Genomic DNA, 25,585 nt, shown 5'->3' with positions numbered 1-25,585 from the left:
AGTGGCTCAGCTGCCTGATTGCTTGGGGTCACATTCTGATCAGTTCTGACAATTCATATGCCAGTTATGCAGAAATTTGAAGCCTTACTCTTTCAAGTCATGAGAAATGAGGATGGAAGAGGTTTCCTGTTTGGAAAGAGCTATATAGGCAGCTGTCTTGGTTAACTCTGCAGTGGGGGGGAAAAAAATGCCTGAGGATAGCAGAACTTCTCCCTGAGTGACTAGTGTGTATCTTTGTCATACCTAAACACTTTTAAACCTGGGCTATTTTTTTCTTATTTTTAACTGAAAACAGAGAGTCTCACTGCAATGAAGGACAGATCTTTGGAGATACGTGCTGTTTGGAAGATCAGCGATGTTATTTTCCAAATACAGGTTAGGATTTTCTGAGTTACTAAGCATAGAGACTGTCAGACAATACACACTTGCCTTCAGGCGTAGCACATGCAGCCATTTCAGTGCAAACACCTGGCCTGTCCTTCCCACCAGTCTGCGCAGTGGGATCTATTTCAGAATGCTTGGATTTTCACGGGTGTACCCTCCACAAAAGGGAGCAGCTGATCAGTCATCCCAGCAAGCACTGAAGTAAGCCTGACCAGGCTTGAAATGTGCATCCAGCATCAGCTGCATCGCGGAAAAGCTGCCGCATGTCCCAAGGCTCAGTTGTTCTTGCCTCCAATGCCTGGGGAACAGGCAGGTTGCTCTGTGGCACGATACAAAATGCCATCTTCCTTCTTTTGCCATGTTATCAGGGAGACTGCATCCTGAATTTGCTGATCTGGCTTTTCCAGTGTTGCATGCATGGCTAATTGATTATCTTTACTAATACGTTTGGATATGCTGTCAGTGGGCAGTGAAAAGAAACAGCATAACGTGAAAGTGATGATAATCTTAGCACAAACTGGGGAGAGATGTGCAGGAAAAAAGTGAGAAATGCATTTAGATCCTTTAAGTTTATACCAAAAGCAAGCACTGATGCCTTCTACCCCCACCCCTCCCCACCCCCACCCCCAAGCATCCAGATTTCACTGGAAAAGTCATTCGTCACTGGAAACTGTCTCGACTGTACTATAAAAACACTGATTTCTTAGCAAAAGCAAGCAGTGGTGGCAATTCTTGAAATTAGTTTTGCTGCACATTTTGATTGGGACGAGTTTCTGCTCTGCCTGTTGTTGTAGGAGGGTTGTTATCCTAATTTTCTGTGCAGGGCTAGGCCACAGAGTCCTTGTCCCAGTGTGAGACCCCAGAATTTCAGGGATGCTGTGGCAGAGTCCTGCAATGTCAGAGGCAATTGTTCTGGTTCTAAAGTGGAAAGTGACTGCAATCTTGCAAACTGCCTTCCACCTCCAGCCTCTGACGATTTGGCCGAATTTCTGGCAAGAGGTGATCTGTGGCAGTACTAGTTTGTTGGGCGTTCAAAGAGACACAAAGGCCTTAAAAGTAATCTTGATTCTATGCTTGTTTCGTTAAGGGCTTGCTTGCCAGTATGGAAGAAGACTCTCTCCATACAGCCTTCTGTGGTCATCTCCCAGGAGGGGATGGTTCGGTCCTGTGGTACAGCATCCCTGCATACGGAATTCTTGCTGTAGTTCTGAAACATGGGTATTTCCCTCTTCAGCCTGGGAAGGGACTGGTGCATCACATCTTGAGGTGGTTTTAGCCCAGTAAGCCACTTGCCTTCAAGATGGAGTTTGAAGCTTAGAGGGAATGTAATTAATCACCTTAGAGTCTCTTCCATCGTACTAGACCGGAGCAAAGGTCCTTTTATCCCAGCATTTATTCTCTCAGGTCACACTGCTGACCTGATAGTATTTGCTAATTGCAGCTCTGCAACTCTGATAAAAAAAGTAACTATCCTGTACTTGGGCAGTTAATATAACAGGCAGCAGGGCCCGCACAAGTTGTCTTGCTCAGAGGTTTGAAGTCCTTCTTTTTCCTGCGTGCATCTAAGCATTGCCCAGAAACACAGACAAAACCAGCATATGGTTGACTGGGCTCCCAGACAGTGGCTGTCTCGCTTATACTAAGTTAAAGACAAAAATGTTTCTCTAGACCAATATTAAACAGGTTTCTTTTTTCAAGACGGTGAAGGGTTAGTGGTTTCCATAATAGGCATTATGTGGAAAAATAACAAAATATCTTCGGCTCTGTTTCACCACACAGATTTTCCACAGCTAAATTTACCTTCTGTATTGTATAGCTGAAGTGTGAGAATCTGGAAAACCCCGGACTACCCTAGACTGCTACTTCCAACTGACAATTGGTAGGGGCTTACCCTACCTAACAGTAGCAATGAATGTAAATGTATTTTTGAGGTTCCTTGAAAAGTCTGTGTATTTGAGTCTCTTTAACAGACAAGTACTTCTTTCTTTTGGACAACCATTCTTTTAGTGGGCTGAAACTGAAGATACAAGGAGCCAACAGCAATGACTGTTTACACATCATGAGTCACTGTTCCATATTCTTTAATTCTGATAAAAGGCTGTACAGGGAAAATAATTTGGAACCTCACGGCAACTGGGCAGTCTCCCTCTGTTTCACCCATCGCTCTTCTAAATGCAGAGCTGTAAATGTCCAGTCCTGTCTGTAGTCCTTGTACCCTCACGTGTGGCACCAGGCTGCCAAGTGACACCCACCCTAGATGGAGGGAGCATCTTTTTTCATTATCCCTTTCAGAGACCCCGAGATTTTTACTAAATTTCCTTTCCTGCGTACTGGATCTGACAACTTTCCAGCAGTCTCAGCTCAGCAGCCTGCCTTTAGCTATTCCTCTTTGACTGGTAGATGAATCTGTTCATCCTGACACATACTCTTTAATATAATTCTTCTGCCACTGTCAGCAGGCAGAGGACGAATGGAAAACAAAAAGCACCAAGTTAACGATCAATCCTTAAGTACAATGTAATGTCAGAAGAGAAAAAGGTGTGATCTCCCCTCCGTGCTGTACTCCAGATTGGTGCAATCAGCATGAATGTTAATTGTGCTTCAATGGCAATTCCATTCCTTCTCCTCACTCCCAGACCCTGCCCCTTCATCCCACCAAGAAGTGATTCCTTCTTCCAGGGTGATTCTGTTACAAACAGGCAGCATGGCCAAAATAGCAGCGCTCCTCCTTAATCTGTTTGGAAAGCTGCTAGAGTTCAAATGGAGTGCTGCTCGCAGAGATGCTTAGTCTCCACAGGCTGTACCTTTGTGCAGGCCCTTTTGAAGTCTTCTCCCAAGATGACTAAATTTTAACCTCCCTCTGCCCTTGGTATTCTGTAACTCCAGCAAGAGTATAATATGGTTTTTGTTTGGTCTTTTCCAGGTTTCTACAGGCCAAATCAACCTCATTCAAACTTTTTTTTTTTTTTTAAATAAATGTTGTTGTTAAATAGAATATACTGTTCACTTGCAGACCTGGGAAATCCCCTTTGAGGTCTTTTACTGCAAGGCTTTGCCTCAGTTTATGTCGCCATCACCAGCTCTGTTTAGGCCTTTGGATAGTGGCCAGCAGATAAAGCTTTGGGAAGAGAAGACAAAGCTAGTTAATTTGAAAGGAAAACATGCTTAATATGTTAAAAACCCCAGCTATGAACAAGGCACTGCTTTGGAGAGCTGAGGCATGCTTTTGATAGGCATTTCAATCTCAGCTCCGTCTGGTGGCATGCTTGTGTGGATTTGGGAGAAGCATATTTTGGTCACCATATGCAACCTGTACATCTTCCAGTTCATCACACGTTGCTGCAAGGCCTCACAGTGCGTGTGTGCTGAACCAGGAGGCTGTGTGCGCGTAGGTCAGTCTGAACAACCTCCTCAGCCAAACGGGGCAGCTGGGGACAGGCTACTGAGCTGAGATTCATGGCTAAGTAAGGAGGTGGCTGGTTAGGTGAGTGAGTGTTCTGTGATGCCATTTCAGAGTTAGGGTGGCAATGCATAGGCAATGTCCTTCGGAGCCTGCATTTCAAGGAGTTGTATTGTCAGGGTGCCACAGATGTACCCTGATGGTGAAAGCAGGAGAGCCTCATCTACTCGTGCAATGAAAATGTGGAGCTTTGAACTTCTGGAAAAGAGCTAGGTTCTACTTCTTGTATCTCTTTGTGAGAATGAGTGGATCAAAAAAGAATCCTCGCCTATCATTTACTCATTCAGGTAGCACAAGTCAGTGGTGTTGGCATTCCCCTTGATGATCCAGAGAAAGAGAAGAACAAAATCTCTCAACAGAGAACGATCTCACTTCTGGCTTGCTGATTGGAAAGGTAGATACTGAAAATAATGAAATAGTTCTCTCTGTCTTGCCCAGGGCTCTTGAAAACAGAATCATGTGATATTTCATGCCTTGTATAGGGCAGGACCCTTTTCAATCTTTTACCTGACTGGAGCGTTCAGATCCCAGCAGATATTTTGAGCTCCAAAGTTTTGCTGAGGCTAAGAGCATGTAACATGCGTTATAGGAGCTGCTGATATTTACTCTCCGTCACAGACCAAAATAAATACCTCTGTGATTGACAGCTATGGGAAATATGCCCCCAATGCAAAAAGCGCTTCCTAAAAGTCAGAAATTAATTAGATGCCTAAAATGCAGGCTTTCTGTCCCTCCAAATGTTCTCGTCAGGGTTCCTACAGTTTCGGATCTCCTTAGCACCTGATGTAAGCTGCCACTCTTGCTACACCCCATTAAAAGACACAGCAGCTGCATCCCAGTGGGTATATTCTTTTCCCCTTCCAAGTTCTCAGCAGTGTCACATCCACTGATGTGTGGCCCTTCGCACGTTACCTGTGCGGGGCATCCCTTTGCTCTGCAACGTGCCTGCCAGTCTATACGTATGTATACCTGCCAGTCCATGTACGTGTGCGTGTGTGTAACCCTGTCATCATCGGGGCTGGCTGCAGGCGCAAGCGTAGCACGCAGCTGCCTGACAGACTGTGGCAAATTCAGCCAAGGCGTTTTGTATGTGGCAGAGCCCTGGGGGGCAAGAGTGGCCGCTGATGCCTGGTTTGGGGCAGACTACAAAGGAAAGCAATCCGTGTTTTCTCCCTCGCTGCCCGTGGCAGGGCCGGCCTGGCTGGCCCCCAGCCATGGAACGGCAGCATTTTGCGTCGCCGGCGGCGCTACGTGCAGTCCCTGCATCGCCGTGTGCTCTTCACTCCCACAGATCTCCAGTTTTCTGTGCACGGCTGCGACAAAGCGCTGCCCGCTTTCCCCACCGCCTGAGTCGGAAAACAAGAGCTTTAGGTAGCAGGCTGCGGCTTCCTCAGGCTGGAGCGGGGCAGCGGCAGCACTGACGCCCTCTCCGCGAGCTGCCGCGCTTGCTAAGGCCGCGGCGGGTGCCCGCAGCTGCTGCCGCCTCCTTCCCTGCGCCTTCTGCCTCGCCAAGGGCCGCCTGCTCCCGCGGGCCGCTGGCCACGGCCGGCCGCGCCGCCGCACGCCGGGTGAGGGCCGGCCCTGCCGGGCGCGGGCAGGGCGGGAGGGCGGCGAACTACAGCCCCCAGCGTGCCGCGGGCCAGGAAGGGGCCGCCCCGCGCCCAGCGGAGGCCGGCAGCGCCGAGGCGGAGCAGCGCGGCGGTGTCTCTCCGGCGCGGCGCCGGGCGGGGCTGGCTTGGGCTGCGAGGGGGGCAGCGCTAACGGCCGCCTCCGCCCGGCTCTTCCCTCGCCCGCAGGCTGCGCGACTGCCGGGGGAAGCGCCCGCCATGTCGACGGTCGCCGCCGCCAGCTGCGACGCGAAGGGAGCGGGGGAGGCGCGGGAGGCGCGGGAGGAGAAGAAGCCGCTGAAGCCCTGCTGCGCCTGCCCCGAGACCAAGAAGGCGCGGGACGCCTGGTGAGGGCCCCGGCGGGCGGGTCCGCCTCGGGGGTGGCCTCGGGCGGCCCCGGGCTCCTGGGGCGGTGGCGGCGGCGCCCCCCGCGCGGGCTCGGCCCGGCCCGGGCTGCTGAGGCCTTTGCACCGGCGCTCCTCGGCCGGCCGCGTGTGCGGCCTGCCCCGCCGGGGCTGCTGTTCTGCCGTGCCCTGCCCTTGCCCCGCCGGGGCTGCTGTTCTGCCGTGCCCTGCCCTTGCCCCACTGGGGCTGCTGCCCCTGCCCCACCTGGTGCCGTTTTCTAGGAGTTTCAGTGCCTGCCGAGGTGCTGAGGTTTTTGGTTGTTTGTTTGTTTGGGGTTTTTTTTGAGGTGACTTTAGGAGCTCTCCCCAACCCGGTGGAGGGTGCTGGAGCATCCAGGAGAGGAGCGAGAGTGTGGAGGAGAAAGAGGATAAACTAGAAATGAAGTGATTAATATCTTGTAGCCCTAGTTTAAAACAGGTTTCAGAGATTAGCTGTTAATGCTGCTTACAAATCTTCACAATGTTGACTGACTTGAAGCGGCAAGTAGCAGCAGGTAGTAACATGTTTAGTGCTTAATTGGTTATCAGTGCTGTTCTCTTAAATAAAATACTTTGGGGTTTTGGTCACAGAGGATGACGTTTCTCAGATTTGACGATGCATATAGCAGCATTTGTAATTACAGGCTTAGTCACGATCATAGGACCTATGGAGTGTCGTGAAACACCCCCTCCAAATAGAACTCCTTTGTCTAAGAGTAAATCTTTAAAGCTTAAAGAAACTATTTTGGTGCCCAAATTTATTTTTTTTTATTTATTTTTTTTACCTGACAGGTGTAACAGATGTCATTCAGTAGGTGACATTATCCTGGAAACTGTATTTTTGCTAAAGTTAGGGGGGGGTGTCTATTTCCATGGTAGTGAAGGTGAGTCCAGGGCCCCCTCAGCAAAGGGTGGTAGGATGCAAGGCCCTGCCCAGATGGAGTTGCCCTGGGCAGCCAGCAGACCTGTCCATACTTACTGTAATAAAACTTAAATGATTAGCAAAATAAAATATTTCAGTTATTCACAGTTTGGTAGCTTCTTCCTCTGGCACCCAGAGGAATGTGGCAGATGCGGGCTGACGGCAGCGGTGGAATCCCCGCCTCTGGGGACAGGAAGCGCTCTGCCAGTGGGTTGGAGAGCAGTGCGCTCTGCTTTTGCGGTATGCACGATACACCAACGATGGTAGGGCCTTACAGCTGTTTGAATGTGTGTATTAGACACTTGGATGGGTGAGTGACATCCAAAGTTACCATGTGTGATAAATATGTATTTTTTTAAGAGTAGCTGGACAGAGTTTTTTTGCTGCGGGTTCCCTAAATACCAACTGAAGCTGGACTGAAACATCATTTACTGGTTGTCCTATTCTGTAATGGTCACTTACTGGAGAAATTTCGTTGTTTCAGTACTGAATGATTTGAAACAGGTTGCTGACAAGATCAGCATAGTTGATGAAGTGATGCAAGAGCCTCCTGTTGTATAACAAATCCCAGTCTAGACTTTCCCAGAATAGACACTGGCCTGTTAATAGGAAATTGTTATGCGTTTCATCAGAGTTTTAGTGCACAGCTCCAGACTTGGGCAACTTTTTGAGATAGTATTATACTTCCCAAATAAGTACTACAGTACTACCCTGGACAGGATAGGCAAAAAGATCTCTGGAGCCTAACAGGGATTTTTGATTGTTCCCAGCAGTTTATCGGTTCTGTGGCTTTGACTAATAGTAAGCAAACGTTTTGTTGTTGAGCCTTGGAAATCTTTTTTTTTGTTTGTTTTGCAGCATCATTGAGAAGGGGGAAGAAAATTGTAGGCACCTAATTGAAGCTCACAAAGAGTGCATGAGAGCTCTGGGCTTCAAGATATGAGTGAGATGAGCAGGACTGTGAATGTGGTGAGTGTAGCCTTCGGAACCTCTGCCTCTGAAGTGCCCTGGCGTCTCAGCTGGTGCCACTGGAAGGCCCAGAGTACTGTTCATGATGGCAAAAGTGTCTTCCTTAAGGAAGGCAAAGTAATCCTCACTGATGCTGGAGTAAGTACTGCTGTCCTCGTGAAAGTGATGAAGCCTTCTGGCAGCGTACAGCCTTTGTGAGCCGCTCTCCAGCAGCAGAGTATGGTTCTGCCTCTTGTCTTCTAATACGGCTGAACTTCATCTTAGATTTCTGATGCTAGGGTGGTGTGGGGGGTGGGTTTTGTGGGTTTGTTGCTAGGGGGGTTTTGTTGATTATTGAACTGTCCCTCAATATCCAGTGGAAATCCATGTGTTTGAAGCTTTCTTTCCTCTCTGTTCTAGATGATGTCTGTGGTGTGGCTGTGTTCTGGCAAGCTGTGAAATAAATTACTCCTGCAAGTTACGTCAAAGAACAAATATAAACAAAGAATCTATGAAGAGACTAATGACAGACTGTGCGTCATGTCTGTGGCTTTTCCACTATTAGCTCTTGAGCGCTGCTGTAGAAAATACATTTTTTTCCTCGTAATAAAAGTCTGAAAATGGCTAGTGTTCCTGACTTCCGTTTCTTCTAAGTAAAGAAATGACAGTGCCCTCCTCGTTGCAAACCGTGTGCTGTGGGAATGGAGAGAATGAGAAAAGCCTGCTTACTTACCGGCATGAGAATATTGATTCCTCTGGTGGTGTGGTTAAACAGATGGGCCTTCGGTGGGTTTTCCTGCTGATGCAAGTTGAGAATTGGTGCTAGTAACTCTGCCCTGTTACTGCTTTCACAAAGTTATGCTGAAGCTTGTAGTGCCATTTCTGACGGTAGGTATAACCGTATTTGTACGAAGATGACCACAGCCTTACAAAATACACTTTATTCTTAGAGCTGAAACTGGATTTGTTAGAATTCTTCCAACTTTTTTTGATTAGCTTTACCCTAGGATTCATGCTTCATTAAGTACTGTCCATATCAAATTCAAATTCTTGAGCCAGTAGTTCTTCAAGGGAAAGGGAGCAGAGGACAGCATGTATGTATCACGTCACTTCCCTGAGAGAAAAACTTCTTTTATGCCCAGTTTTTGTTGGGTTGGTCTTGTGCTAGGCGGGCATGAACTTTTGTTTTCTGGTTTTTTTATCTCATCTGTGTGACTTGACAGCAGGAAGGTGGTTGTGGTCTTTGATTGCTTCTTGCAATCTAGAGTAAAAAAAGTGCAGTTGGTAGCTTGTTACATGTGTGGGACTTCTTTTGGTTTCATAATATGTCATTGTGCAACCCTAACATTCTTCTTTTGGTGAGTTGACTTTGCTTAGGGTGGCATCACTGATTGCTTCCTCTCCTGCTGAGCTTTCAGAAATTGAGGATACAAAATCTGTGCTTTGTCTTGATTCTCCTCTTGGCTTTGATCCTGTTGGTGGGATGGGTGCAGTCATGATTCCTCTGCCTGCTGGGCCCTGCAAATTCCCAGCTAGCAATGAACAGGCTGTGAATTTCGGTACGTGACACTTGGTGCTGCCTCTGCTGAGACTCACAGGTTGTGCGAGGGAAGTTTGGACTCTACTTCTGGCTACGTTTCGTGAAGGTTCAGGAGCTGGAGGAAATGTGCTCTAAAATGCTTGCAAGGGACAAGCTAGGTTGTTAAGTCATCACTGCGCTGCTTGTCCACTCCTGTCTCGAGGCAAGAATTGTGCCCATGTTGGCTTCCAGCCTAAGAGAAGGGACGCGGGTGTAGCTCTGGCAAAGAGCGCTCAAAGCCGCCTGTGGCACTGCAGCTGGCTGGGGAGCAGGACCTGGTGCTCCTCTTGGTGTTCGCTGTCTTGAGGTAGGAACTTGCATGAGTCATTTATTGCTGAATTGATGCATGTCAGAGCTTGAACTGAAGGTGGTTACCAGCTTTGTGGCAGCACATCCAGCCTGGGTAAGCTGTGAAAATGCTGCCAGACTGATGATCAGGGCAGGGGTTGGAAGTGGTCGAGTGAGAATGGAGCTGTTTAAATCAGATTAAGAAAATTAAAAACAGGTCCCTGTACAATTTCACACAAATTCTATCAGCTTAAGACATGGGACTTTTGGCCTTTTACTTGAAAGTGAAAGCACGGTAGATAATTTGGAAAGTTTTTGGAAGAAAGATGATGAGTGGGATGCTGTGATACCGGTGTGCAACAGGTACTGAACAGCTCCATCCTTGAAACAACAGAAAAACCTTGTAGTCAAATCCCGTGTCTTGCTGGGTGGCTTCATTTGTTACCGCAGGGCTCCTGTGCAGCAAATTCAAGCCTTGACTCAGGGAGTGGGAGTTACTGACACTGTGTTACTACTCACAGATGGAGCTGGTGACAGATGCTGCTCTGCACAGGGTGTCGGTGTACCTGCAAGGGTGTGAAACGCGACAGCAGCAGGAAACTTGACTGAATTATGCAGCAGGACAACTAAATAGAGTATGTGCTGCCTTTGTCCCTCTGTGATTTTCCATGAGCTTGTCCGGAGCAGGCTTAGACCTTTCCCAACAGTTGTAAATAGAATGCGATTTGAAACTACAGGTGGATATTTTGGAGTCACAGGGTTTATTAGTGTGGAAGTAACCATTTTGCAGACTGATGACAGTGATGCACTATATAATAAATCAAAAAGGAGATGTCTGATTATGCCCTCCCTGGCTTTCAGCCACTAAGGTCTTAGTGTCCTTGGCACAGACGATTGGACTAGTTTTCAGCTTGCGGGATCAGTAGTGAACCTGTAGACTTCCTGAGGATGGGCAAAATAGCCAGTTGTTGAGCTGCTGTGAGATTTGGAACCGATAATCTCTCAGTGCCGTGCTGCTCTCAAGGACAGAGGATTTATTTGCCAAACATAGTGCAGGTTGCATCTGGATTGCATCATTGTGTGGGGCTAAATATTAAGTGTTACTGGATGAATTTGTTGTAAGTAGGGAAATCAGTGGAGTACCTGTTTACACACTGCCAGTTCCAGTGCTGAAAAGCTTGATGTGTCTGTTTTTCTTCTTCACGGACTCCTTTTCTTGTAATGCCTACATGCCTTCTCCCAGGGAAGAACTTTAATGCTGCTCATGTGTGTTCTCTGCACGTGCTCTCTTGATTCCAAATTGTTTTGGGCCTCGGTGTCTCCCTTTTAATGCTTGTGTGGCTTTCCCCTTGAATCACTATTGGCTTTTGAACACTTGCTGAACCCTAGCATCCCTGAACGGAAGGCATGTATTCTAATTCAAGGCAAGGCATGAAAATAAAATTTCTCTCTGGAAAATTAAAAGCTTTTCTTGCTGGGTAGAAAACTGAAAATTCTGTGAAAACAGTCTGTATGGATGTGGTACTCTCAAGGGAGAAAGAAAGATTTGAGCCTTGGTGGTTCAAACACTTTACAAATCTCCCTTTTAAAAAACCTGAATTAACCTCTAGCATGTGCCCAGGCATCTGCCGTTCAAAAGGCTCTGTCATTCTCTCTGCAGTGTCACGTTCAGCCCCAGCAGAAAAGTCGCAGTTTCTAGTGAGAGCTTTGCTCTGTTACTGCTGTGGGTTTAAAGTTTCCTGGCTGCCGTCCGCGGGAAGTCACACTGGGCTGTCCTCGCCCGTGGCGCTGGTCCCAGCACACGGTCCTGGGGTTACTGCAACGCCACTGCCAGTGTCCTGGAAGATGCTAGAGGAACTACCTTCTTTGTCTTAATGAATTATTAACATTGTGTTCTGGAGTACTTTCTAGCTTAGGAATTTACTTAACTGAGGAGTGAGATCAGTAACTTTTATTTTCCCTGCTTTCTTTGGTGTTGGTGCAAAAGTTTTTTGGTAGTATGGAATGGTGGGAGGAATTGCAATGTTGCTTCTCAGAATGCTTCCTCTAATGCAGTTGTATGTTGCTGTTCACAGCAGCTCAGTTTTGTCTCTCAGATCTTACGCAAAGTATCTTTTCTTGTAAGCATTCCCAACCTTGATGTCCCATCTCCCCATTATGTCAAATGTCGGCCTGGTGAGAGGGCCCCTTGTAATACTGATTATTCGTGGAGACCTGAAGGTAGACAAGTTGTTGGGATCATCTAGCGAGTACATGGCGACCATGTGAAAAACAGAACTTGGCTCCCAAGATTTTTATTGGAGTGCTTTGGCTATAAGATCATCTTTCCCTCTTTGCAGAGGAGGCGAAGAGAAATGAAGTCCTTCATTCCCCCATACTTCTTGCAGCTGAGCCTTGCTCTGCTTCAGCCAGTAGGATTTATTTCTTCACTTAAATAAGGGACCACTGGAGACAGGGTTCCCTGTTTCACTTCACAATGGAAAGCATCTTTCTGAGTGGATTTACTTATCCCTTGTGCAAAGCTTAGTTTGTCTGGTTTCCTTCCCACATGGCAGCCCGTCCAGATGGCGTGGCTGCTCTCAGGAGTCGTACCGCCCCGTGTTCCACGTGGACTTGTTGTAGAGATAGATTGTACTGCCTGAGACCACGAATTCTTTAAGGTTGCCATCAAGTGTTGCTTCAGCCTCACCCAGCAGACAGTGTTATTCCAGAGCACTGTGTGTAGAAGCGGCGACCGGTGTGTCTTTAAGCGAATGGTGCCAGTGGGAATGGCATGTTAGGCAGGGCAGCTGCGAGCTGGGCCTGAAACACGACCACCCCTGAAACCCTATCTCTACTCCACTGACCCATGCAGGCTGACCTCATACTGTTGACTGACTGTGCGGGTTGCGTCAATGCCTGAAATGTAACTGCTTCCTGGCAGCGGGGCAGATCCTGCCTGGATGACTGATAACGTGTTACTCGAAGCAAGGGAGAAATTGCCTTTATGCGCCTTTTCTGTAGCTGGCCACGGAGGACTGAATTCGGCGGGTGCCTCTCGTGCCTGTGCCCTGGGTTACACAAGTGAAAAGTGTTTGCTTTCCTCTTTGTGCTAAATGAATGGCTGGGGGGGTCCAAATAGCTATGAGCAATAAAAATGTGAGATAGTGTTTCCGAAGGATGCTTCCCAACGGAGCCTGTTATCTGTGAGGTGGGAGAATCCTACTAGGATTTCCCCACAAAACACACTTCCAAGTGTTACGTTGCCAAAGTTTTAGGCAGGATAGGCTCTTCGTGATAGATGCAGCTGGGTCCCAACGGCTCATTTACTCTAGCTCTGTCCCTTGCAATCACAACTGCCCATGCAGAGCTTTGCGTCGTGCCCCTTGGTCTACAGCACCCCACGAGACGGAGCTCCCTGGAGCAAGGGGAGGCTGTGCTGCAGCGCCTGGGTGGAAAGCTTTTCTCGAGAACCGGCCTCTCTTCTTTAGCTAAGTCCCTGCCACCGCTACGAGCCACAGCAGGAGACGGGGGTGACCTTTTCCCTTTTTTGTGCTGGGTGAAAGTCACCCTCTCGCAGGAGCGTGGAGCCCCGCGGCTGGCTGGAGCTCACCGCGATAAGCTGGTTGTTTTCCCCTCTGCTTTCCCCTCCTCGCGCTGCACTGGGCTTATCTGGGCGCCTGAGTTATGTTAAGTATCGGGTGCGTGCTTGCTCTCTGTTCTCCTCGCTGCTTTTGCTCCTTGGATTTCAATTCCAAACATGGTTATCCATTTGGGGTCTCTCTCCTTTGCGCTGCCAAGTGATACACATTCCATGCTCCACACCAGCTCCCTCCGCTGCTCGCTCACGGTCGCTATTTCCATTTGCCAGAGGGCAGCGAGAGAGGCAGTGCAACGAGATCTCTGTCCTGGCTGCAAGTTTTCCAGCTAATGGCCTCTCCTCTTTCTTTGACTGAGCTCTTTTGGCCTCATATTTGCCAGCTCCTTTTCTCACTGGTGTGGCTAAGGAGGGGGCCAGCCACCGGTTTGTGAGCCACAAAGGGGAGAAACGAGCCCTTTGGGGATTTTTCGGGTGCAAAAGCGTTCAGCAGCGCTTTAACATGTCACTCTGAAGCGTGCTGCTGTGGGACCGGCTGGTGCTCAAGAGGAGGAGGAACGGCTACCCAGCAGCTCTGGTTTCAGACCTCTGCAGCACCCTTCGTGTATGACAATTCGTTTTGATCGCAGGACGGCCGGGGAGGGTGGGGAGTGGGGAAGGATGAGCGCAAGCAGCCTCTCTTGGGACCAGGTTATTCTCCAGCCTCCGGTGTGTGATGCCTGGAAGGAGATTATGGAGGGAGCAGCCTACCATCTGGCCAGCTGCATCGTCCTCCTGGGTTACATGGGGGGAAGTGGCATCTTTGGGTCCCTCTATATCTTTGGCTTCCTGGCCCCAGGCTACTTCTGCTATGCTCTGTGGGGCTGGCTGAGTGCCTGCGGGCTGGATATCTTCACCTGGAACATGGTGCTCGTCCTCGCCTGCTTGCTTCAGCTGGCTCACCTGGCTTACCGGCTCCGCAGAGACACCATCCCAGAAGAGTTTGACCTCCTCTACAAGACCATGTACCTGCCCTTGCAGGTGCCCCTGGAAGTCTACAAAGAAATCGTGAAGTGCTGTGAAGAACAAGTCCAGTCACTAGTCAGAGACCAGAATTACGCGGTGGAGGGCAAGACGCCCATTGACCGCCTCTCATTGCTGCTGTCTGGCAGGTAAAGGCTCCGGTTTCTGAACAAAGTCTGACGGCAGAGCGCTGGGGCTTATTGTTGTATTTTTGCCCTCTGTAGAAATTGGGGTGAGGTTTGTTTCCTTCCTCTGAAGGGGCTTTGAGATATGCATCTGATTATTGGGGGGGGGGGGGGTAACCCACTTCTGGGGGTCACTTTTTGTTTGCTTTTGTTCTTCTAAAGTAGAGTATTTCAGGGAACAGTTTGCAGGATCATGCTATGCGCAGTACAGTGGCCGGCTCAGCCTTGCCTGTGATACTGTTTGGGAATCCTTACCTCATTCTCCATCATTTTAAAGGGATTTTATTTCTGATCAGAGCAGGCTGGCTGTGAGAGAGTGTTTCTTGAGGCAGGGAGGCAGCGTGTCTGGACCTGTGGTCTCTGGGGGTACCAGACACGCCTCTGTGATGTGCATGGTTGTGCACTGAGAATGCTGAGTCCTCAGTTCCCCTGGCCCCCGTGGCCAGCAGTGTTCAGGGAGAGGTTCCACCCTGCTCCCAACACCTCAAGTCCTAGGGCTGTGACATTTTTCACTTTGAGGGTCATTTCATCAAAAGGGAGAGCACTCCAGGGGTGGATCCTGCCTCATCAGGCCTCTGCCTTTCCCTGCGTCCTCATGCATTCATGATGTTCCTTCCTCTGGACCACCGAGGAGGACCTCAGGGACCTCTAGATAGTCACACTAGGGATTTGATTATTGAGTGAACTGTGCTGATGGAGTACTAGCGTTTGTTCATCTGAGCTCCTGTGCCATGCCTTAGTGAGCGTATCTCTTAATGATTTGTGAAATCCAAATGCTTGCGAATAGTGATGATACTGGCTTCCCAGCCGCTGCCAGGCACTTGGCACTAACGTCAGGTGAGAGTGGGAAGGGAAGGAGGTCTGTAGACGGGAGCAGTGCTGAGCTGTAGGAGTGTGTCTCACAAGGATTTTCCTTTGGGAAGACAAACCCAGCATCACCTGGGGCTTGTGTTTTACTGCAGTGGTCCATCCTCTCTGGTGAGCGGGTGTGTAAAGAAGAAGGGCTGTCCTTCATCTTTTTGTTATTTGTCCCTTTGTAGAATGTAAGAGCATTCTGAGACCACTGACCAGTGCTGAATGGCAAAGCGCTGGGAGGAAACTGGGTACGTGTGTTTTCATTACATTTCTTTCCCCTTACGAAACACCCGCGCTGAGCAGCTGCTCTGAAGTTTACTGTATCTGCAAGTCATGTTAGTGAGGAAGAGTCTGTGCTGTCTTGCCCCGCACTGGATAATCCGACGCTGCTCTGTGGGCATGGAAGTGCTGCAACAGACAGTAAGCCGGGGCTGGTGGGGTAGTTGTGCTGCTCTCTTTTGCAGTGGGAAGTATGCATTTTGGCACGTATAGGATGCTCCGTGGAGTTGCAACTGGATGTGCGTTTCCTGGTACCCCCTCTATTGCCTTGTGAGGTCCTTGCTGACTCAGCAGAGCGTTGCTGCTGTTACGGTGCCCCTTCTTAAACTGAGCAATAGCCAGACAAGGGGGACTTGGAAATGCAGGATGTGCCTGGATCGGAAAACCTGCTTTGTGATCCCTGACCCTTCCAAGCAGCGTTCCCAGCTGGCTGGAAGCCAACAGTGAACTGAGCCTTAACTCCTGAAAGCAAGAATTGCCTTTGTGCATTGTACAGTGGAGGAATGTGGCAACAGGGAGGCAAGAGGCCCCAAACCTGGTGGTGCAGAGTTATGAATAGAGCTCCAGAGTGCCCTGCCATTGCCCCAGGCCTGTGCAGCTCTCCTCTGCTCCCACAGCAGAGCTCTGTGCAAGTTCAACCTTGACACTGGTAGACGCTTGTAGCAAAAGCAGCAGAAAAGAATACTTGGGAGGCCAAGAGAGAACAAATAGTAATGTGCAGCAAACTGTGAGCTTGCAGCATGATGTGTCAGGAATGAGGGGGTTCTGGGTGTAACAGCTTCTCAGCATCAAGGTAGGGAATGCTCTCGTGCAACCCTGGGGACAAGGAGATCCAAGTACAAAGAGCCACAGGCTGGCTTAGAAGAACCTGAAAAGCAGCAGCAGTCTGGCGGGCTGAGAAGCCCTGGTTTAGGACCAGGCATTGCACCTGTGAGGGCTGCTTTGTAGCAGGAAACAGAAAACGGGTTATGGGGAAGTGGCAGCAAACGTGTCCCACAGAGGAAGGAGGGGCAGTCCCATAGACCGAAGCATCTGCAGCTGTCCCGGAGCGGGTGTGAGACAGGCATGAGATGAGAAGTCCTCTCCTCCCTGGTGGGACCGGCTGCCTGCCCGTTGTGTAAGCTGATCAGGTTCACGTGACATCTGTTTTGTGGCCTAAGCCTGTGCACCTCCTCTGTCCTCTCTGCAGGGTCCGAGTGAGCCAGGACGGACAATTCCTTCACTATGTCTTTCCGTACCAGTTCCTGGATTCTCCAGAATGGGAGTCGCTGCGACCCTCTGAGGAAGGAACTTTCCAGGTAACCCCGCGTGGCCCCGCAGCAGCCCAGCTCTGCTCCTCGCTGCTTCGTTTCATGTCTGAGAAGGGGACGGAGGGGCTCATTGTGCCGTTCAAAGCTAACTGGGAATACTTCCCTCCCCTTCCTCATGGTTTAGCCAGCACGAGATGGTGTGATCAGCTGTGTTACCTTTTCTCTTAACTTCCTCTGAAGACCTCAGTGCTGCTCCTACTATCAGCTGATAGGAGGGAGGGTGGAGCATGGTGTTCCTTTCGGTTTAGCAGGGAGATGAGGTATTGGATCACTGGCACTCTTCCATTACAGCATCCCCTGGTACCTGTATTGATGCATTTGCCCTGCACGCTGCTAGCAGGTTGCATCGCTCCAGCATCAGGATGGCAGCCATGACAATATGCTGCAGTGATGTAAATCCGTAAATATCCTGTTCCTCACAGAAGTTTTTGATGGTGATGTGTTTGGGGTGGAGAAGCAGAAGGGATGATTCACACCCGAATATGGTTCTTTCTGAGCAGAAGAATCCCTTGCAGAGAGGCCAGACCAATTCTTATTTGCAGCAACTGAAAGGATTTTGCTTTTGCTGTCAACACCCCACAGTATTTGCTTGGCTTTCCCTCTGGGGGCGGTTACTGAAGCCCACATCTCTCTGCCTTTAACTCACACCCCAGGACAGGCTGATCCCTGTCAGGCTGTCAATCTAGAATATGTTGGTTAGCGCATATGAAAAGGGATTTTGCTAATCCCTTGGGGGCATGGGGCAGTCATGAAGGAATGATGATGCTTTCTCATGAGGGCAGTCATGTTCAGACTTGGTTAAAGCAGGCCAGCTCTCCGAATCTGCTTTCCTTGGGTCTGAATTTGGCCCATGTGTGAAAGGGTCACGGTGGTCGCTCCTGAAGGCCATGCTATTGCCACTGACGACAGTCTTGCAAGAGGAACAGTGGCAGGAGATGGATGACTGTGGTACAGGGCTACGGCTCATGGGAAGAAATAGGGATGTGGGGCCAAGATGATGGGGTAGAGAGGGCAACGACAGCATGGCTGTGCTAGGGGTGGGGGTATCTCATGTTTTGCACAGGGCTTCGATCCGGCAGCAGTCTGCTGCTAGCTCCTGGACTGTAATTTGCCTAAGAGTCGAGCAGAGAGAAGGATGGCTGCGCAGTGCTCCCGGCAGGGAAATGGCCATCTGGATGGCATGCAACCTGCGAAAACATCTGCAGCACTTTCTGAGCTGATTTCTGTGGAACTGAATGTTCCAAACCTCCTGAGTGTCTTTATCTGTGGTAGGTGAGACAGCTTGGGAGCAAGCTGGTGCCAGGCTGCACCAGCCCTGCCAGCATCACGCTCTTGGCTCCTGCTCTGTGAGACAGGGCTGGTCCGGGAGGTTGGCTGTGCCTGGCCCAGGATGGGGAGGTAGAGTCCTAGGTGGGGCACTGAGGAGCATGAAGAAGCGGCAGCTTGTGTGAAACCAGGATTGAGCAGGTGAGGCTTTACCAGTCCATGTTCCTGCCAGGACGTTATTCTTGATGGCTGTGCTTAGCCATGGTGACGTGCTGCTTTTGGCAGCTGTATGACCCACTAGTCCCTCTTACCTGAGTAGTTAATAACACTCTGGCATTTCTCAACCTTATTTCTAATAATTTGGTTTAAAAAGTGCACATTTGGCTCTGAGGCTTTGCTGGAGGAAGGCATAAAAGGTTTTTCTTGCCCAAGTTTTCCCCATGGCTCTCTGGGTTGAGCAGTTTCAATCCTGAGCCCACTGAAAAATGACAGAAGGGTGACTCAGTCTACAAGGAGAGCCAGTTTCCTTGAGCTTTCTACTTTGGCTGTGTCTTCTTCCCACAGGACTGCTGGTTCCCAGTGCCTGAAGGAGTTGGGTTTCAGGGCTGGCACTTTCCCCTGAAGGCTGAATTATGGGCTCTGCCGATGCCGGAGTGCTTTGTTGGGGGGGATTCATGAGTGAAATCTGCCCTGCTGTCCTGGTTAGGAGGCAGGTTTTCTTATTACATCTCACTTAATCCCTCACAAGAAGTGGAGGCTTTTGATCACTGTGCCAGAAGCTGGTTAGGAAAATGAGATTCTGGTTATTTCAGTTTCCGTGTGACCCTTCCTCTTGCTCACCTTGGCCTGGGAGAGTTCTCAGGTTTTATCTCCTATATTCCTTTCATAAGGCAGCTGCTTGCATGGCAATGGCGTTAAATATCAAACCCAAGGACACACACATGCAGCCAAGCTGTGTTCAGCTTCCCAGTGGCCCTCTGCCATGATGGCTGGCCAAGGAGACCCCTGGATAGAGAGTGAAAGGGAGCCCCCAGGATATTTTGGCTCCAGCACTAGTTCACATGCCAGTGTCTCCATTACACTCGGATGTTCTTCTTTGGCCCAAGGCAGTTTGACCCTTCTTGTGTTTCTTATCTATCATTATTATTATTATTATTATTATTATTATTATTATTATTATTATTATTATTATTATTATTTTACAATATACAGTTATGGTTTAGATAATGTTTTTTTATTATTATTAACAATGTGGTCTTATAGCTAGGGAGGAGTTTGCATTGGCAAAACCCAAAGCAAAACAAAATGTTCTCTAAAATCAACCCAACAAAACCTGAGGTGAGTTCCCTACCTACACACAAACACAGTAAACCCCTTTGATTTCCTCTCTCACCGAGCTGTGCCGCATGTCCTTCAAGGCCATTCAGCCCTACAGTGCCCCGCAGAGCTGGTGAGACAGGACACCCCTCTGGCGCAGGGTGACCAGGTGAGCCTTCCAGGTGGCCTTCTTGGAGCAGGGGCAACCTGGCAGCGGGATAGGCTAGCCGCCTGCCACAGGGCTACCCGCTGGGCATGCAGAAACACCCCGCTCTGTAAGAGTTCTCTAGAGGGAGCAGGCTGCCTGTACTGCCCTGCTCGTTTCAGCTACATCGCTCGAGTGTCAATGGGGAGCATCATCTGAAAGCGGGAGGGTGAAACGTAGCCAGCCCTGTGGCTAGGGTAAGCAAGGGCGTGCCGCTGAGTGCATAGGAAAAACTGGTCTGTGGCTCCCTGGGGAGAGGAAACAGAGGCAGGTACGGATTTATCTGATCGTTCAGCTTGGACGATTTGGCTCTCCAGCCCTGCTGCCTCCAAGGAGTGCGGGCATCAGAGGGGCTGGGGGCCTTCACTGGAGAGAAGACGCAGCCCCGAGGCATGACTCCGCTCCCTCCCTGCCCCACAGGTCACGCTGACGGCTGAGACCGACTGCAGCTTCATCACCTGGCCAAGGAAGAAGCTGTATCTCCTTCTGAGGAAGGACCGCTACATTGCCCGGCTCTTCTCCTCCCACCTGGGCTACGACATCTCAGAGAAGCTCTATTCCCTCAACGAGAAGCTTTTCGCCAAGTTTGGCCTTCGCTTCGACATCCGCTTGCCCAGCCTCTACCACGTCCTCGGGCCAGCCTCCTCGGAGGGGGAGTCGGAGGACTGTGAGGAGCCGCCGCCTGCCTCTGGCCAGGCTGTCTCTGAGCCCCCTCCGCAGCCACCGCCACCACCACCGCCGGCTCCACGCCCCCGGGCATCCCGGCCCGACAGTGACCTGCTGGGTGAGGACTCCACCAGTCTTGTCTTGGAAGATTTTGCTGAGTTGCCGGGGTCTTTTATGGACTATGTGAGCGAAGGGGAGTATATGAAGTGAGGGCACTCCTGGCACGGGCATGCCTCACCCTGTGTGGGATCCCCGCGTAAGTACCCGCTTGCAGAAGCAAGTCCTTCCCGTGACCCAACTGCCCAGGCAGGGTGGCAGCCCCCGGCTTCTCGCACTCGTTTGCTGTGGGTTTGCTCCCCTGCAGTGTTTTTTTTGCCTGCTGCCCCAAGAAGTCCCAGGAGGTGGGCTTGAGCTGCGTGATTTCCTTAAGGAAAAGCAGCAGGGTAGAGGCTTGACTGCAGGCACCAGCTGCGCTCTGGGGCAGCAGGGCCGGTAACCTGGCTGTAGGAAACTCTTCCCTGCCCTGTCCGTTCCCCATCCCTCAGGAGAAACTGAAACAGTGTCCAGGCTGGCGGGTAGTACACAGCTGCCTGCAGAGACGCCACAGGGCTCAGCCTGGTTCACCATGAGCTAGAGCTGTGCCTGGAGATATTCCAGGACTGAGCTGAGGAAGACATGTGCAGGTGAGAGAGCAGACAACCCAGGAGATGCTGGCAGGGGTAGAAACAGCTCCAGGGTTTACAGTGGATTGATAGCGAGGAGTTGCTGTACAGCCTGCAAGTGCTTAGTCTGGGCAGGGGGAGAAAGCTCAGAGTCCTTCCCCCTGCTGCACACCGCAGCTCATCCCAGCGTTTGCTCTGTCCTTATTTCTGCTGAGCTTTGTCTCAGCCAGATCAGTGAGGTACTGAAAACACTGCCCTGTGTGTACAGCTCTTGCCTCCAGCCACCCTGGACTGACAGGTTAAACATCGTTTTAATATGCCCCAAACACTGCTTTCTGGTGAGTGGGAATAAGATGCTGTCTTCCAAAATGCCAGCTCCTTACGCTGCAAGGGAAAAAATCCTGGGCCTCGTGGATGTTGGGGCAGAAGAGCTACACAGGCAAACAGAAATAGACAGGAGGGTGGCTCATGCTTTAAATTCAGATCTAAATAGCCAAGAGAAAATTTCCACACTGAGCTGCTTTTAGCCAGCTGCTGCACACCAGCTGCAGACTTCGAAATGTGCATTCCTGCTGCCACCCCGTAATAGCTGCTTTCTGGCATCCAGCTACAAGCAACCGAGCCTGGGACTGGGATTTCTGTCCTAGAAGCGACCACTGCGTGTGTCCCAGTTGGGTCTGCGTGGCAGGGAGGAAGCTGCAGGGCTAGGCTGCAGCTGGGGAGCCCATCTTCCAGCAGACATCCTTGAACAAAGTGCACCACGGCACTCGGGTCTTCCCTGCACGCGCGTGGGTCTGCTGCTGGGCTGCGAATGCTTGGGCTGTGGACTCATCACTGGCAGGCAGCATGAAGCAGGACACAATGACTCCTGGCATGAGCCCTGACAAGTCTGCGGTAACTTTCCCTACCCTGCAGCGCTTGTGCACAAGCCTCACCACTGTGGTGGCAAGGGGACCGTCCCTCACCGGTCCTCTGCATGGAAAGGCTGCGTGGGACAGGCAGCACTTGCTATTTGCAGGAGCCCTGTGGTGGGAGATGATTTTTTTGCTGTTCTATCCTGTTGCTTTTCTTAATTTTTGAAAAGAGTGGAAGATCTTACTGTTTACTGCAGTTACAGTTCTGCTTTGTGTTGAGCCACGTGCCTGTTCCTGTACTGCTTCCATGCCTCCAGATTTAAAATCTGGGATGTGAAGAAACTGGCCAGGGAAGGAACAAGTGTATTTGGTTTTGCTTGAATCAGATAAAAGGTCAGCAAGAGTTTTGCTTAGGCTTTCTGTTGTTGGGATTTATTTTTTTTTTTTTTTTAAAAAAAAGGAGGCATAGAGAAGAATTAAAAAAAAATCATCATTTGTTTTCTAGCTTAGAATTCCTAGGAACGTGAAGTCCCTGGTTTTGGTAGACTGCAGGAGATATGATTTTGCAGCTTTTTCAGTCCTTACTTGGAGAGACAGGAGCACTGAATCACTTAGGAGACAGCCATCCTCCTAACTGTCAGGCATAGCTGTTGAATACATGCAATCAAGAATGAATGCAGATAGTGTTGTAAATGTGAAGTCTCTTTGTCTATGCTTTGGTTGTAGTTTGTTTTCTCAGCAGAAGGATATCCATCCTCAGGTTATTGGCAGAATTCTCCTAGTTGATCAAGTTTCATATAATCAGAATGTCAAATGCAATTAAAAAAAACGGAGGAGGCAAGGAACACCGTAGCTTTTTTTTGAATCATTTCCACCCATTTTTGGTAATGAGTCAATATTGTGAACATACACACAAGAGGTATATGTGTACATGTGTGTTGGGGAAAGCTCGTGCAACACAGCACAAAGCTGTTCTTCCTTTCACACAACTCTTTTAAAATGTGTTGCTGCAAGCTTTTGTCTTTCTAGATCTTGTGAATGAGGCGGTATCAGGGTGTGCTGATACTTGCAGTGGAGACCTGCAATAAAAGCCCAAATGTTTCAGAGGCCAGTATTTGGGGTGGGAGATGAGGAGGATTTTGCTTGTCTGCCAGTGTGGTATTTTAATTTCTAAGGTAATAAGACAAGGAAACACAAACTCTGTTTAGTGTGTTCATAACAGTGGAATGAGTGCTTCCTTGTTACTGTGCTTACTGCCTGGGCATCCTAATCGCATTCCATCCCAGCAGTACAGCAGCCATTGTCATAACCGGACAATACTCCACAGCGACTTGAGTAAAATTTAGTGATACAATCACAAAAACCAGTGAGACAGAGGAGCTGCAGTTCTCCCTTTCGGCCAAGCACTTGCCACAGCTCAGCTGATGATCTGAGCAGGTCTGCCTTGGCCCAGGGAAAGCACTCCCATAACATTTCCCTCGGAAGTGCTGACAACATCCATAGTAAATAGGGATATTCCCTGCAGTGTTGTTGTTCAAAGTAAGTGATACCTTGTGGTCCCAGAGGTCAGAGCTCCCCTGGGGCTTTCCCCTGTCTGTGCTTTCATCTCCTCCCCCAGCAATGTCCGACCCAGGTAATCACCTTCCAGCTCTCTAAATTCCCCGTGCTCAAGTGCTTCTATGGATCACGTTCCTTTTCGTTTTCTGTCACTACAATGGCCACCTTGCAATACCACAGTGCAGGAGGGCAGTTCTTGAATGCCCAAAGTGCTGCAAAGATCACGCAGAAGAAAATATTCCTGGGAGATATGTTGGCCTACTATTCTTACCATTCCTGAAGTTTCTAGTCTCATGAGCAAGACAGTGATATCCCACTGATGAGCACGTTCTTTGCCTGAGGAGGAGAGATACATCAATAACTTAGAGGCTGCCTGTTTAAAAGAGATGGGTTCAAAGGTTCTGTTCAATGCTTGCTTTAACAGGGTACTGCCGTATAGCTCAATGCTCCATAGCAAACTAAGCTTTATTCCTTGCATGAATATTCAAACAACCAAAAGTCACCTGCTTTTTCCCCTTTTCATACCACATTTGTTCTAGTTTGTTGCTATCACGTGCTTGCAAGATGTGGAACTGTTGCTACCTAGTTTTACGCAGTTACATCGTGGGGCTGGCTTTCTGTTTGGTGGGTGAGGTGAATGGATGGGTGGGTGGGTGCTTGATGGCCTGTTACTTGGTTCAAGATAGCAAGAATCATTTTACACCTGCTTTGAGGGCAAAATCAAAGGAGCTGTGGACTTTGTTTCACCAGTATCACTGAAGGCGCTTTGGGCAGGGGGTGGGTGGGGTGGTTTTGCTGTCTCAGAATGGGTCTGTAACCGCATTTTCTGATTTATCACATATTGAAGAATTACATAGTTATGCATGCTGATCTAGGCGGGGGGGGGGGGGGAGGGGGAAGGAAGGTAATGGTGGGCTCCATGAGGTTTGTGTCTTGTAAAAATTTAGAACTAAGGTTTATTCCTGTGATAATAATGGTGGGGTTTTTTTTTCCTCCCCCGCCTCACTCTCATTTTCCTCCCCTCTCCACTGCTTTCCTTCTGCAGCCTCTGGAAACCTTCTCCGGAGTTCTCCCCATCCTCTCTGCAAAGGACGAGCTCCGTTGGCTCCCACTCAGACCCCCGAACTCTAGGGAACAACAGGCTGTTATGATCCTGAAGCCCCTCCAAAGGAGCGTACGCTCACACAGGTTTCTGACCAGAGACACTCTTTAGCATGCGCTGAGACATCCACCTGCAGACATGTACACGCAGGAACACACGAAGCACACGCGTGAGACTGTGGTGTGACACTCCAGCACCTCCCACCCCATGGCTGTTCACCAGAGCTGCCTGCCCCAGTGTGCTTCCACGGTTTGTTTTCTAGTCCTGCCTCTGAGGTGCGTCGGCAGCTGTGATACCAAGGTACGCCGATATTGCTGCAAGCGATACCAGCCTGCTCACAGAATCTGTGTTCCCTTTGATTTAATAATTGCCATTAAAATCAGAGATGAAACTGCTGGTGTTTGAGGATTTGGAGAGGGAGACAATACTGTTCAAAAGGTTTGAGGTGATCTCAAGGCACAGAGGGGAAAGGACAGGGGAAAATGAGCTGCCTGACACTTTTGGTAATGGGCTTGCAATGGAGAGCATGATAAGAAGATGTGCTATCATGCATCTCACTGGCATCCACTTTAGTAAGATGAGAAATTACTTTTCCAGGAGTTAACATTTCTCATTTATGACAAGCACCACTTCTCAAAGAAGTTACTGATTTCTGGCGAAAGGTCAGTTGTTTGAGTTGATTCATTTGGAATAAGAAAGGGGAAGAATTAGGACTGGGGGAAGGTGTAGGCAAGAAGGAGAGCCTGAACCCTTTTTTTTTTTTTTTTGGTCTCGCTTGTGCTCAGAGGGGGACAACCGTGGGGTGCGTGCACCAAGTGAAGAAATGAGTGAGTACAAAATGTCTCTGGGGAGAGCAGCCACTGGCAGGAAGAAGTGTGATATCTTAGATGAAAATAGTATGGAAATGGAAGGCCTCTTTCAGGTTCTGCTGCAACAGGCTTTGGCTGATGAGCTTCCCCGGCCATTTCCTCTGTCAGGGAACTGGAGATGGCAGTGTTGGTGGAGAAATCCTCTGTCCCACAGTGCCTGGTGCAACCAGCCTGGGCGGTGAGGGTATGAGCCTCTGCAGGGCAGATATCCAGGGAAGGAGTGAGGAGCATCACTCTCTCCATCAGCAGGCACAGGGCAGTGCGTTTTTCAGTGCCTCTTGGCTCAGACACGCAGGGGCCCGGCCATT

The 25,585-nt window shown here is 49.6% G+C and overlaps 2 protein-coding genes across 3 annotated transcripts; both read left to right on the top strand.

Annotated features, from left to right (window-relative positions):
• The first annotated feature begins 5,565 nt into the window (after positions 1–5,565).
• Positions 5,566–8,328, top strand: LOC114010415 (cytochrome c oxidase copper chaperone). The gene is made up of 3 exons (XM_055808411.1): positions 5,566–5,798; positions 7,615–7,725; positions 8,125–8,328. The coding sequence occupies exons 1-2, from the start codon at positions 5,671–5,673 to the stop codon at positions 7,697–7,699; spliced, it is 213 nt and encodes a 70-aa protein (XP_055664386.1). The 5' UTR covers positions 5,566–5,670; the 3' UTR covers positions 7,700–7,725; positions 8,125–8,328.
• A 4,759-nt stretch (positions 8,329–13,087) lies between these two features.
• POPDC2 (popeye domain containing 2) lies at positions 13,088–24,799 on the top strand. Of its 2 annotated transcripts, none has more exons than XM_005231094.4 (4): positions 13,088–14,299; positions 16,659–16,767; positions 19,988–20,351; positions 24,352–24,799. In XM_005231094.4, the coding sequence occupies exons 1-4, from the start codon at positions 13,755–13,757 to the stop codon at positions 24,435–24,437; spliced, it is 1,104 nt and encodes a 367-aa protein (XP_005231151.3). In that variant the 5' UTR covers positions 13,088–13,754; the 3' UTR covers positions 24,438–24,799. The 2 variants fall into 2 exon arrangements, with proteins under 2 accessions (XP_005231151.3, XP_027633637.2); XM_027777836.2 differs by having other exon boundaries at positions 19,988–20,489.
• The last annotated feature ends 786 nt before the right edge of the window (positions 24,800–25,585 follow it).

Source organism: Falco peregrinus, chromosome 6 (assembly GCF_023634155.1).
Source record: "Falco peregrinus isolate bFalPer1 chromosome 6, bFalPer1.pri, whole genome shotgun sequence".
Taxonomy (NCBI): Eukaryota; Metazoa; Chordata; class Aves; order Falconiformes; family Falconidae; genus Falco; species Falco peregrinus.
This window is presented reverse-complemented; position numbering and strand designations above follow the sequence as displayed.